The sequence below is a fragment of the Cinclus cinclus genome, chromosome 6 (assembly GCF_963662255.1).
Source record: "Cinclus cinclus chromosome 6, bCinCin1.1, whole genome shotgun sequence".
Taxonomy (NCBI): Eukaryota; Metazoa; Chordata; class Aves; order Passeriformes; family Cinclidae; genus Cinclus; species Cinclus cinclus.
The window spans coordinates 37,613,690-37,627,268 of NC_085051.1; the positions used below are offsets into that span (position 1 = coordinate 37,613,690).

At 37.2% G+C, this 13,579-nt stretch overlaps 1 protein-coding gene across 1 annotated transcript in view; it reads right to left on the reverse strand.

The window, feature by feature from the left end:
* Positions 1 to 13,579, reverse strand: part of LOC134045564 (uncharacterized) — a 51,399-nt gene that overhangs the window by 34,759 nt on the left and 3,061 nt on the right. Inside the window, exons 3-6 of the mRNA XM_062495386.1 lie at positions 5,620 to 5,741; positions 4,412 to 4,550; positions 3,434 to 3,555; positions 1,602 to 1,712 (exon numbers count right to left, since the gene is read on the reverse strand). Coding sequence (XP_062351370.1) covers positions 1,602 to 1,712; positions 3,434 to 3,555; positions 4,412 to 4,550; positions 5,620 to 5,741 — 494 coding nt within the window. The remainder of the gene's footprint in view (positions 1 to 1,601; positions 1,713 to 3,433; positions 3,556 to 4,411; positions 4,551 to 5,619; positions 5,742 to 13,579) is intronic.

Consider the following 13,579-nt stretch of genomic DNA (forward strand, 5'->3'; position numbering starts at 1 on the left):
AGGAAGCAGCAACTGATTTTAAAACTGCCTTGTCATCCAATGGAATACACACCAAGTCTTTCATGATTACAAGCAATTTCTGAATTAAGATCTAAAGTTTCCTAAGATCTGTTGAACTGTTTACTTTCTTCCCAGTATCTAAGTGTTTCCTCAAATGTCAAAAAATGCTGAGCAACCTTCTACGTACTTTAACAAACCAAGTGTTTACCAAAGAAACACAAGGTTCACTCAGAGAAGTACCCACTAAAGATACCATTTCACTTTGCTATCCTTTAGGAACATATTCTAATAAAAATTCAGAATATCTTGAAAAAAACAAATCTCTATTTAAGAAGAGCCTCTAAAAAGTTTTTCAAACTTGTGTAATGAATTATGACCAGAATCTGGATTCTCACAATTTTTCAAGCTAATATATACCTCTAGAGAGGATTCATTTGGGGGTGAAATAAAAATCTAAGATTGAAATGTTCAAAACAGTGTGATAACCGGAGTCACATGACTAAATTAGCATTTAATGAGACTCAAATAGCTAAGTCCTCGGGCACTGCTTTGAAAACCCATTATCTTATCTTTATGCTCCAAAATTAATACTTCAGCACAATTACAAGGGGCTAAAAAATACATAAAAGCTTATAATAAAAAAATATACAAGGCTGAAAAGCATGCTTAAAGATCTCCAGCTCCACGGAATTAATGACAGAGTTCCTAAGTGTACTTTCAGTTTCATCACAATAAAGTGTTATGAACACAAAACATAAGCAAAACCCAAAGGTTATGGATAAACTGTCAGCAACTGTGAATTGAGCAACCCAATGATACTGCTTATCCTGTATTAAATATTTTATGTTTATTATTTCTTTCTCGTTTAATATTGGGTTACCTTAATACCCAATAAATTACTATACTCAGCAGTTTGTGTGACTTCACTCAAGAGCACATGCATACAACACAGGATTAAAGCCAGTGTTCTACTCTACATATTCTACTTACCAACTTTTTCTGGTAACAAAATAATGGGTATAGTCCAGAAAGGATTTTTTTTTTTCCTCGTTAAAATATTAGTAACTATTCCCATAATGAAACTAGGGAAAATATTCCCATAATGACAGCACCTTGTTTGAAACCCATTTTTTTGTGGAAGGTACATATACACTGACATTTTATAAAGGAAATGCAGATAATTCTAAGTCTTTTTAGATGTCCTTAGATGCAAATGTGCGAATCCTACAAACCTTTTTCTGCTAACAAAAGTGAATCACAGACATTTACTTTTGTGTTTGTGACAGAAATTCTTTATATACTCAGTTTCACAGATGTGAGTGGCAATGATGCCATTGATTTCACTGGGAAAATCAGCTAAGATGTATCTGTTTTGTGTGAGTCAATGGATAAGTCCAGTCAAGAAAAAGGCTAAGTGATTCATCATTTTCCTCTTCCTCTCTGCTATAAGATCTTTTTTCCTAATGCAAAGCCTTTGTTTAGGATCTAAGCAAGGAAAGGCAGAAATTTCTCAGAATGTTGATTTACCAGCCACCCACTTAAACCAGGTACCTTGAACATAGTGCTTAAAAATACATAAACTAAAACATACATTTAGTTACCTTTATTCTGTCAATGAACTTGTACTTTGTAATCATCATTTCTTGCAACTGGCAAAAGTCTGCATTCATTTCTACTCCATACAGTTGGGAAGCTGAGCTATAAAGATAACCCTACATTAGGAAAAGGAAATTTAGTAACTGTGATGCCTTTAAAACAAGTTCAAAATTTTCATTTAAAAAGAAGATAATAAAAAATGAGTTAGGATTAAAAAAAAACATTTTAAAATAGTGAGTTGAGAAATGTCTTTCAGTGGATGTGAAATATTTTTCAGAGCTAAGCTCCTGATTTGGCAATTCCCACTTAAGCCTCACAAATTTTAGTAAAAGATCCAAAATGACACATCAAAATAACAAGAAGAGAAGGAAAGCTCCAAGTTCACTTCAACTGCAAAACAGATGGAAAATAGTCTAAGAAAGAAAAAAGGTGTACAAAACAAATTACAAAAACAGTGTGAAGGGAAAAGACTCTACATGTAATTTTTGTTTCTTGGGAGAATTGAAGCAGAAAATACCAAAAGAAAAGAGCAAAAACATGAGATATAACATAGCCAAAATGAGTGAACATGGAGGACAATAATATAGTGGGATATTTCGATACCAAGTCTTTGTCAGCACTTTTAAGTTACTGCATTACTGACATTTTCAGGTGCTTCATACAGGTACCCATGCAAAAAAAAAACCCTAAATTAAGAGTTAATATTAAGCCCCCCAAAAATAGTTCCATTTTGGACTAAGGTTGTGGGAAGTTGTTGGAAATGTTAGAGAAAAAAAGTACAAATACTTGAGTGTAGAATGCCCTAACAAAGACACTGCTTTAAGTGCCACTGTCTCCACCGAGCACAGTAATTACACTTTGCCAACAATGGCAAAGACAAAAAAAAAAAAGGTGAGGATACGGAATATATGAGATTCACATGTATTACAACTTCATTATTAAGGTTTTCTGAAACCATTCAACTCACAGAGTAGAAAAGCCACCTGTCAAGGTGAAGTCACCCCTCCTCCAAGGCAAGACCATGTTACAAAGCAGAACTCTATTTTGAAAGAGTGCTTTGGAGTATCTTCTACTGTAATAATACAAGCATTTTAATACTTCAAAACAAATTCAGCCTAGCAAAAGTGTTACCATTTAAGGACCCAATGCTGCAAATATTTACAAATGGGAGTAACTTTCCTCATTTGAGTGATCCCAAAATTAGACTATTCAAATGAGTAAAATCACATGCTCAAGTGTTTGCAAGATTGAGCCCTAAACACACATTGACTTTTTAAAGAAAGTAGTAATGTGTGTTTTGCATTGCTGTTGGCCATATGTTGTACCAGCCATGCCAAAAGCAATCAAAATTGCACTCAAGTTTCTCGATGAAGTATTTTATGTGCATTTTAAAATGCAGAGCAGGACAATATGTTTTTGGAGACAAATTCATATCAAAGTCTTCCTTTGTATATTTTAACAGTTTATCAGCTTCATAAAGAAATTTAACATAAATAATCTATATATAGGCATGGTCAAGACATAAGAGGACAAACTTATTCATGAAAGAGACAGCAGGAACAAGTAAAGGAGTAGCATGTGTGATGAGCAGCAATATGCTACTCTGTTGGACAACAGACTTTTCCTCTCCATAAGCAACATCATTTGTATTCCCTCTTGCAAGGAACAGAGGAAGAACTGAAATTGCTAGTAAACAGCACCTTACACTATTCAGAGAATCAGATCAGAGGTGCCTCTCAGAATGACCCATCCAAGATTGAGTAATGAGAGTGGGCAGTCAGAAGAGGGAAAATGTTTGTCACAGTAATAAAATATTAATTCCTGTGCTGGAAGTTACCGCAAATAGCACTGCACCAAGCCTGGAGCCAACGTCAACCACTACCTTTCCTGTCAGGTCAGGCAATACATGTTGATAAAGAAACTTCAGTTCCATGAGGGAAAAGGAATGCGAAATAAACTCTGGGAAATAAGAACAGAACAAAAGTGTTGGGTGGGCAGTACTAACTACCGTGTAATTAACCACTGAAACAGTAACCTGAAGAATTATCTTCACTGAAAACTTGTGTGGTTTCTTGCCTGCACTAGTGCTGGAAATGCTGGAACACCAGGGTTTGCAGATCAGAGGTAATCAGCCAAGCAGTCTGTCTCAAGTCTGGGGATTTCTTGCCTTACATGGAGAATTTTGAAATCCTTCATGAAACTGAATTACATTTTTCTGCACAGTACCGTATGTTAAAGAATACAAAACAAAGTAACTTGGAAGTGTTTAAGTAAAAAACTAAATGTAATACCTAAGGCTCAATACAATCTGTGCAAAACTTCTTATGGGCAGACATATTAATAGCTTTAATTTCAACTCCAAAGTCTCAATGAATTGAATGTTCTCCATATAAACCATTCCTCCAAAGGCTGTGCTATACCGGCAAGAGCACTGATCTGTACCACACCACACACAAGCTTTAAGATAGATGGTGCTTTCTACTGTTTTTCAGCATGTAAGAGGAGACCCAGGCTACTTCATGGACTCCACAGTATTGTCTTCCTCTTGCATCTTCCTCTCCAGTGGTACATAGCCTGCCTCTTACCTGCCCAGTTTTTGTGGGCAACAATTGTCACTCATACATGGAAAATTAATTCAACTTACATGTGTAGGAGGCTCCTTCCATTGGTCATGGGAAATAATTCCAGCCTGTGTATTGCACCAGTCTGGACAAAGTCCTCCACTAGCTGGATGTTGTCTTGTCCAGCTGAGTCACTGCACAAACCAGTTTAGTTAAACTCAATTTGTTTCTCTTGTTTCCAAAAGAACACTTACCTAAAGATGCAGTTTTGTATGAGCCACACTCTGTGCAGTAGCTCCTACTCATTTTTCCCTCCTCACACAATGAATCAACATCATCATCATCATAAAGGAATGCATCAACATGAATCATGGGCAGTGGATGCTGGTGTATCTGAGAAGAAGAACAAAACCTTTGAGAGGCATAACTAAGTCTCTTAAATTCACTTACACTGTCACATGTTAACTGTCCCACCATCCTACCTTTCCCAAAATCTCTGAGACCCATGTATTTCCTTATGCAACAATTACAAAAAAAAATTTAAACAACAAAAATCCTGCATGTAAACTGGGTTGTCAAATTCCACTGAAATAACAAGTAAGATGCAGTCAACAAACGAAAGCAAGCTGGTTTTAATACCTGTGTAGGGGGCCCAATGTGAATTTTGTCTCTTTAGTGCTTGCTTGGCTATGGAGAACATATAGGGTAAAGGAAGCTTCTTCTCTTCTTTTAATGAGAACGTAACTCAAATTTAGCAGAAAGGTCAATTCTGCTTCTTAGCCTCAACTGACTATTTTCATCATTGTGCCTTATGCCTCTATCTAGAAGCACCCTGGATTAACATGGGTGTCACTTTCAATCAAAAGTATAGTAGCTTGCCTTGTCATATTTCAAGGGGCATAATCTTCATCCTACTCATCTTTCCTCCCTTTTCCTGGCTTCCTGCATGTGGCCAATCTACTTTTCCCATTGAAGAGCCACACACCACTTTTCTGGGAAATGCATTAACTTTTCTTATATCCTGACAGCTCAAGTAGAAAAGGTGCACTCTCCTCCCACAGGGCTCACAGCCTACCTCTTTCTGAGCCATCAGAATCTGAAAAGAGCTGGATATCATCTCTGGGCTGCCCACATTATGACAACAGCAAAACACTGGCCCTGTGTTCCTGTTGTCTTTAAGGGGGCTGTTAGAGTCTGTTATGGAGTGAGCATTAAAGAATCACTGTGACAGGTGCCATACCACACAGAATGAAAGCTATCCCAAATAACATATGATCAAAGTATTAAGAACTATGAAGCAATTTTCTTGGAGTCATGCAAAGACAGAGCAACAGACCTGAGAACCAAACTGAGATTTCCTATACTTTAATCCATGTTCATTCTCTGTTATGAACTACTGCTAAAAATTATATCAAAATAAATGATGTGGTTCAGCAGAAGCAGACCACAACAATTAGCTTACTTTCTGAACAGCCTGATGTTCCGAAGTAAACATTGCCTCAATGGGTAAACGATTCCGCAAATCTTCAGCAATATTTCTGAGCACAACATCATCGTTACTCACCACAAGCTCATCAAAGTCATCTACAAATCAAGACAAACAAAAACCCCTGAACAATCATATGCAGATCATGTGGACTAAATGATGACCAGTACAACACAGTTGCAAGACACAAACAACACCAGATGGACAAAGTTTTTTATTCATATGCATTTTTCAGCCTTTGTTAGCTTTTCCGGCCAATGACAGATTTGGATTGTAATAACTTTGCCACGTAAAATAAATGCACTGCTTTTCTGAAATCCCAAATTATTTTCATATTTATAACTCACATATGATGGTCTGGGCTGCCACCAAAGTGATACTGTTTCAGCTTAAGATATAAAAAACATCAAAGATGTTTTTGAACTGTTGGAGAAATTACAAAACTCAATAGTTGCCTGAACACAGGCTTCTTCTTTTTTTAATACAAGTTTATTTTTATACATATGATCTTTCTAATAAAAAAAATGGGGATAGTGCACAGTTCAACAGTTCAACTCACAATACATTTTACACTACCTAAACTATCAAAATACTTCAAATGAGAAGGAAAATAGGAATGGATATAAAGCAACACATTTTTGCAAAGCCACACTGTAAATTTTTGCTATTTTTCCAGGATGCTCCTGCATTTTTACTTTAGCACTTTTTTTTAAAGATATCTAGAAAAAAGATTGAGAAGGAAACCATGTAAAGACACTAATCATTTCTTCTTCCAAGGCTCAATCAATAGTAAGCATCATTACTTCTCCAAATTGCTCTTTCAAAACTGATTGTTAATGCTGGTGACTCTACAACCACCCTTAGCCATCTCTTCCAGTGCTTGACTACCCTTAATATTAGAAAGGAATACCCTTCTTAACTACTGATTTAGATTTCCTCTGCCACTTAGTATTTTCTGCCCCACTCACAATGGAAGAAAACTTTGAATTAGAATTAAAATTTAGAAAACTTTGTTCCTCTCCCTTATATAGTAACTATTTACTTCCCTGAAGACTTATCATGTGTCACATCAGTCTTCTTTCCAAGAAAAAGCAAGATTTCCCTATTCACACCTTTCCTGTTTTTGTTTTTTTTTTTTTCCCTTAGAGTGTGATGATTCTCAACACTTCCCTTTGGATCTCCTGGACTCTCTCATCCTTTCTGTCCTGCAGTATTGAAAACCAGACACTCCAGCTAAAGGTTTACTTCCTCTTACCAGACTTTTCACATCTTGCAGCCACCATCCTGCTTATACCCCCCAATTTCACGTTAAGAGTATGATGTTCCTAACTGGCATTCAGCACAAGATCTGCTGTATGCCTGTACTCTGCTATTTTCTTGTTATGTTTTCCTCAAAAGAAGGACTGGATGAAATTCCTTTTTGTCTGGACAACTCACTGCTTTGAGGATGCTGAACTGGTTCTAAACAAAGATGCCTCTCAATTCAAACCTGTAAAAGACAACCACCAATCTAATACTGGAAAAATATACCAAACCCTTGTCTAAAGTCTAAAGTCTTGTCTAAAAACAGACATGAATGTCCTCTCTTCCCCACCCCTTCTGGTTTGCTTCTTGTTTTATTTAGACCGCCAACATGTTGGGCAGCCACCGTGCTTTTTACATATACATGCATCACTCACAAAAAGAAAATCTGACAGCTTTTACAGGTGTTTCAAAAAAAGGCAATTCTTGCTCGCATTGCTGTTCCAGGTGGAAACATTAGTACAGAAAAGCTTGATGGCAAACAGGCTCAGAATAAATCTACAAAACACACAAGTTTCTCTATGCTAATATATTTTGATCTTTCTTGTGGATCACAGGAAATGCAAGGAAGAGTGAGAAATTTAAGGCTAGTATAGGAAGCAGAAACCTGCAAGCCTTTAAATTATGAAATGTTTCTGAAATGGTTTTTGCTTAAGCACTGTAGTGAGAACAATATGACTAAAGAAACCATCATTCATTGGTGCAAAACCCTCTCTTCTTAAGAGTGTAAATGTAAATTGTTCTTTTGACACATCCAAAAATGGACCCAAGCAGATAATTCTGAATCCCCTGCAGTAAGCAGCAGAAACTTGAAATTATCCTTATTCCCTTAAGACTACCCTTGGTAGTTGTTATACTTCAGGAAGACAATTCACTGCTTCAAAGTGCTCACAGTTAGATTCTCCAGAACCTCAGCTCCTAAGGAGATGCACACTTTGCAGCAAGGAACACAGGAGGGATAGAGGCAGCAGCTGCAACAGCAGCAACACCAACACAACAGGTGCAGTGCAGCAACTCCAGCGTGTCAGCATTTTAATTTGAAACCTCTAGTGAGCACCCATCCTGTTGAACTCACAGCCCATCCAACAATTGGCAATTTGTTACAAACATCCCAGAAGCAGAGCAATTTTTCCAATCAGCTCAGGGAAGATTTCTATGGATGGGACACAGCAAGAAGTAAATCCAGATATTATGGGAAGGGAAGGTGAGCAAATCTAACTGTAGCTTAACTGAGACCATTAGCACCAAAACATGTCCCCAGAGCGCCACGGCGCCAGTTTGCTGAGGCAAGTAACATCTGAGCGAGCAAGAGGAAAAATCATGCTACAGACAGAACAAGAGAGTAGAAAGCTGATATTAGCAGCTGAGCAGATCAGTGCCTGTGGGCAATAAGCCTCTACATCTGGCACTTGCTTTAAAACAATACTATTACTATGCAAGAGAGCTCATCCAGCTGTTATAGTGCCTGTTAAGAATATCAAATTCATATATAGCATTTAATGAAATGCAGGAAGTGTTGCTGGACCACCAGGCCAGCCACATCACACTGCAAATACAGAACTTCAGCTCTCTTCCTCCCAGATCTAGGGCGCCAATCGGACCTACTCCCTCACGGCCTGGATGACCTTTCCTGGCCAACACTAGTGACAAGATAGCTCTCCAGAGACAGCTCTCACTGCTCAGTGTTCCAGCTCCACAGAAGAGAAACACACACCTTCAGGGGGACACAGGTAGCACATCCATCTTCCTCTAACCCAAAATATCCCTTCCCTGCCCTGAGTTCAGTCACAACACTGACCATCTTACATAGGGCCCTCTGATTTCTTCTTGCAAAACGAAGTATGACACACACAAGTTTTTGTATGCTCTGTATAAAACAAGTCCTAAAGACAACACATATGCAGCTCAACGAAAAAACTATTGGAACACTGACACTGAAAAATAAATGACAAATGGAAATGCACTTTTCTAACTATCAGTTAATACTCTAAAGCACAATAAGCAGGACCAAAAAAGGAGAAGGCGGTCTGAACAGACTTGATCCGAGATGCCAAAATGGCAGCTGCAGCAGAAGCTGTGTGTGCAACGCTCCACACCTGTGTGTACAGTCTGTGACTGAACTCTGACACAGAGTTGACTCCTTCCTGTCAAAGCAAGAAACAGCAACAGCTACCACAATAACTCATTTACTTTTGCAGTATGTAAATATTTGTAGATTGCCATCAAGTAGGAAACACCAGTGCCAAATATGAAAATATGCATCTCTGCTGGTACAGTTTTATCAACTCCACCCTTGTGTTTAACAAATCATTCACTCTTGAGAATCTCAGTATGCCTTGAAAGGGATCTTCAAAGAAGAAACAAAATAGAAAGCTATTTTAGGTACCATTTTAGTACCTGTTATATACATGAAATGTATACAACACAAAATGGGAGAGTGTGCAAGCCAACCTGTGTTAATTGAACAGAAAACTAACCAGGAAAGAAACGTACAGTTCATGAAACACTGCAAGATGAATCACAATCATGTTTATGGAGGAAGCCTGAGTGCACAGTGTTTGTATTTTACTTCAAAAACCGGTTCCACTGGATTTACTCAACATGCATTTATAAAATTTAATTAACACGTTGCAAAAAGCCTCATTATCACCCTGATGCTAGTCAGCCTTTCTACACAAGCTAAGAAAACATCACAAACCTCACACCGGGTAGAGAGCATCACTACACCAACATCTGAACACCCTGGCACTGCAGAATACAGGATTGAACTTAAGCAATGTGCAATTTCCAGATGACAACAGAAGATTACACGTCACTGAAGAAGAGGAAAGAAGAGGATTTAGCAAAATCAACCATAACAGCAAGCACCTTATGGTCTTCTACATAAATACTCCGACTCACAGAAGGGAAAAGCAAATATTAACAGCCATGTTACTTAATACAAGGTTAATTTAGTAATTCAGCATGTTTTAATAATACTGGACAACCAAGTCAAGGAGGAAGCACCACATCCCTAAAACTTTAGTACTGCCCTTTTTGGCTAAACAATTTGAGAAGCAATATGCGAGCTCAGTATATCAACTACCTCAGGAACTCTAAATATTATTTCTATCCCAAAGCACACATAATTATTGGTAGAAAGTAATTGTCTTTTTCCAACAGAAATACAACCAGAGCTCATTTTATTAGTTTAAGTCTTTCACATTGGTTAATTGAAAGAAGCTTAGAAGTTAAATTTTAAACAAGGTAAGTATAATACCTGTTTTGCAATGCCTAGTTTTCCCCACCACTATTACATTTCAATGACTAACAACTAAGAAGTATTTGGTATTCTTGAGACCTCTCTCACACCAGTATCACTTCTCACAACAAAGGAAATGAATGCAAATTCCCAAAGTTGATGATTCATCCAATTATAGGTAACATCCCATTTTTGTTTACCAAACAGAATAGTGGAAAAGATTTTTGCTATGGTATCATTTTAACAAATAAATCTATTCTAATTAATGTAAAAATGTTATTTTTACAATGTTATTTTTATCTCTTCTGAAAGGATATTTTACTTGAATAAATCACTTCTACAAATTTGTATATGAAGCCTTGTACTAAATTACCTTTCCACATACATACAAACACAAAAACACACACTATACTTGCCCCACTGCAGAAACCTGCATTTTAATCCTTTTTTAAGATACTCATTCCACTTTAGTTCTATCTGCAGTGACTGAAAGGAAACATTCAAAGAACCAAGTTTTTCCTTATACTGTTTCCTTTTCTTGTCTTGTGAAAATTATCATCTGACAACTTTACCTAGCAGGTCAGAGAACATACTAATTCCTAGATAATAAAGTACATAATAGAAAATGCTGGACACACTTGGTCTGCTCCTAGGAGTACTATGAGAAGTTTCTTCTCTGTATGCAGAACACTGTACCAAAGCAGCACATCCTCCATAATCAGTTAGGTTGGTTTTATCAGATACTCCTCCCTCACTGCTTGTTAAAAGCCTGAATTTACAGCACTGACTGCCCTCAACTTTCAAGTCAGAAAACAAAATTGTACACCAACCTCTTTAAAAAGCTAGTTTGCTCCCAGTACAAGTGAATCCACAAAAACAAACAAACAAAAAAACCACAAAAAAAATAATTTGTACATCATTGTATGTTGTTTATCCTTAAATCAGATTTGCAGTGATTATTATTCAATTACTAATTTGAGTAATACTCTTGATATTGAATATTTTGAGTACTGTAGGAACGATCAGCAATTCAGAGAGTATATTACTTTGAAATCTAGCTTCATATTTAGAAGTTTCTCAGGAAATGCATAGATTGGAAAAGGTCTGCAGGAGTGTTTTAGTACATTGTTACATGAACTGAAAAAAATTTAGAAGTTAGTTTTACAACATTAAGTTTTAGCCCTGATGGAAAAATATTACAATCTTAGACCCCAAGACAGAACACAAGAAGCATAAAGGATCTTATCACCTTATCTGTGCTTCACTGACACTGACTGAGACAGGCTTTTTAACCTGCATTTAAGTGCTAAGTACAGCAAAAGCATTCAGTAGTTGCCAGTAAGTAGAGTGGTTTGGTGACTTCAATCTCAAACTCAAGATTCAGATTCGAGTATTTACTTCCCCTGGTTCCTGTGTTTCTGTTCATATAAACAGACAGCTTGGCCAATTCACTGGTTATCTCCTCAAGTATTCACTCTTACCTGAATTTTACTCTTACTGAAAACTTTAGATGTCTGGGCAGTGGAGAGTCAAGTGGAATTATGCCCCAGCTACACATCAAATGCTGGGACCCAACTGAGGAGGATCATCAGGGAGTTTTCCCCAAGTGGTTTGAATTAGCTCTCGGGCTTCACCCAGCTTTTCTTAGCCAGAACTTCTGGAACATGGTTATTGCAAAAGGATATTAAAGCATTAATCATCCTATTATAAAAAAAAAAGTTAAGATACCAAAAGTTCCTGGTTTTTTTTCCAACTCTTATTATTTCATTTTCTTTATGATCTAAGACTAACTCAAAAGAAAAGCTGGAATGCAAGTCACCGTGAAATGACGTACATTTCACTGCAGTGTGTGGGAAGAGCTGGCTGATTGTGAAACAGCCAAGCAGTGTTGCTAAGCAGCTGCTTTAAAACAGTAAGGTCTTCTTCCATCACACATAAAGATTCAGAATTTCTAAAATTCTCAATACAAAAAAACCCACATTCATACAAAGAAAAAACAAATAGAATCTTTCATTCACTTACATTCCCGTAATTACTTAGGAAGGCTAGTCAGAAATCATTGGAGTGAGAACATGTTTAATATTCTTCCAGTTCAAAATATTTAAGACTTTACTTTAGCTAAGATAACTCACTTTACTACGAATCAATTTGTATCTTCCATGAAGTTTCTCAATAACATTTCATGCATTCTTTGTGTGAGTCAGAAAACACCAAGTAAGTTACAGTAATAAATAAGGCTGTCTTTGCAACAACAATAATCCTAAAGGTCAGCCACTTTATGCAGGACTTTACTCTAAGGATGCATGTACACTTTAATTCAGAGAGAAGCGTGAAAATGAAAAAGTCTGATTACAGCTAACGCTGGAATCATGCCCGGTTCTCCTCAGCTGGAGGTAAAACTATAAGCTCAACATCTTGACAGAAACAGGAATGGGATACAGGAGGAGAAGGCAGGGAACTGACACACCACAGAAAAAGTTTGTCAGTGAGGACACCATTTTTCCATTTATCCTATCCTAGTTTTCATTCAGAATATTATCTACCCATCCCTACCACTTTTCTTTTTCTTTTGTTCATCAGAGCTTTGTTTCCTTCCTACATCTCTATCACCAAAGAGCAGGCTTTTATTACTCTGTGGCACAGAGATCTGGTAACTTTTTACATCTCCCATCAAACAGTCTTTGCACACAGAGAATGCAACATTCTCTGACTGTATTCAGCATACAGCAGCAGAAACCTCTACCAGCTCCTCACTATCCTCAGCCCAAGCACTATTAATTAGCACAGAACTATCTAGATATTAAAATGGGCAGTATAATTATTCAAATGCAACAATTCTGAGGGGAAAAAAAAGCCACACTAAAAGTTACTGCCAGTACGCAGCTACAGAAGCAGCTCAGAGAAACAATACAAAGAGAAGCATCATCAAGAGTGCTGTGCTGGGGACATCACACAAAATATTTGCATCTCTGAGGAAAATGCAGAAATGCTAAATGAACATGACCTGCAGGACAAATGCCTCTGCTCACTTACTGTCCAATGCTGCAAAAAAATAAAACCAGTAAGGGAGAAATACTGATCTTGTACTCTAGTCCTGTAACTTATCAGGGTGAAAGCTAGAAATAATGCAGGACACAGCCATTCAGACAAAGGCGATTAGAAAAACGGGAACAGGCTAGTGACCCAAAGAGGCAGTGAAACACATCTTGATTGTTTAACAATGAAAAGTTTTTACACACAGCCATAAAGCCTTCTAATTTCCACTCTTTTACCATGTATCTACAGGTAAACATATATGTACATGAGAGAGGGAGATTGCAGCACCTTGAGAGAGCACAAGAATTGGGTAAACATTAATATTTTTCCACTGGTAACTTCTACAAGCATTACCAT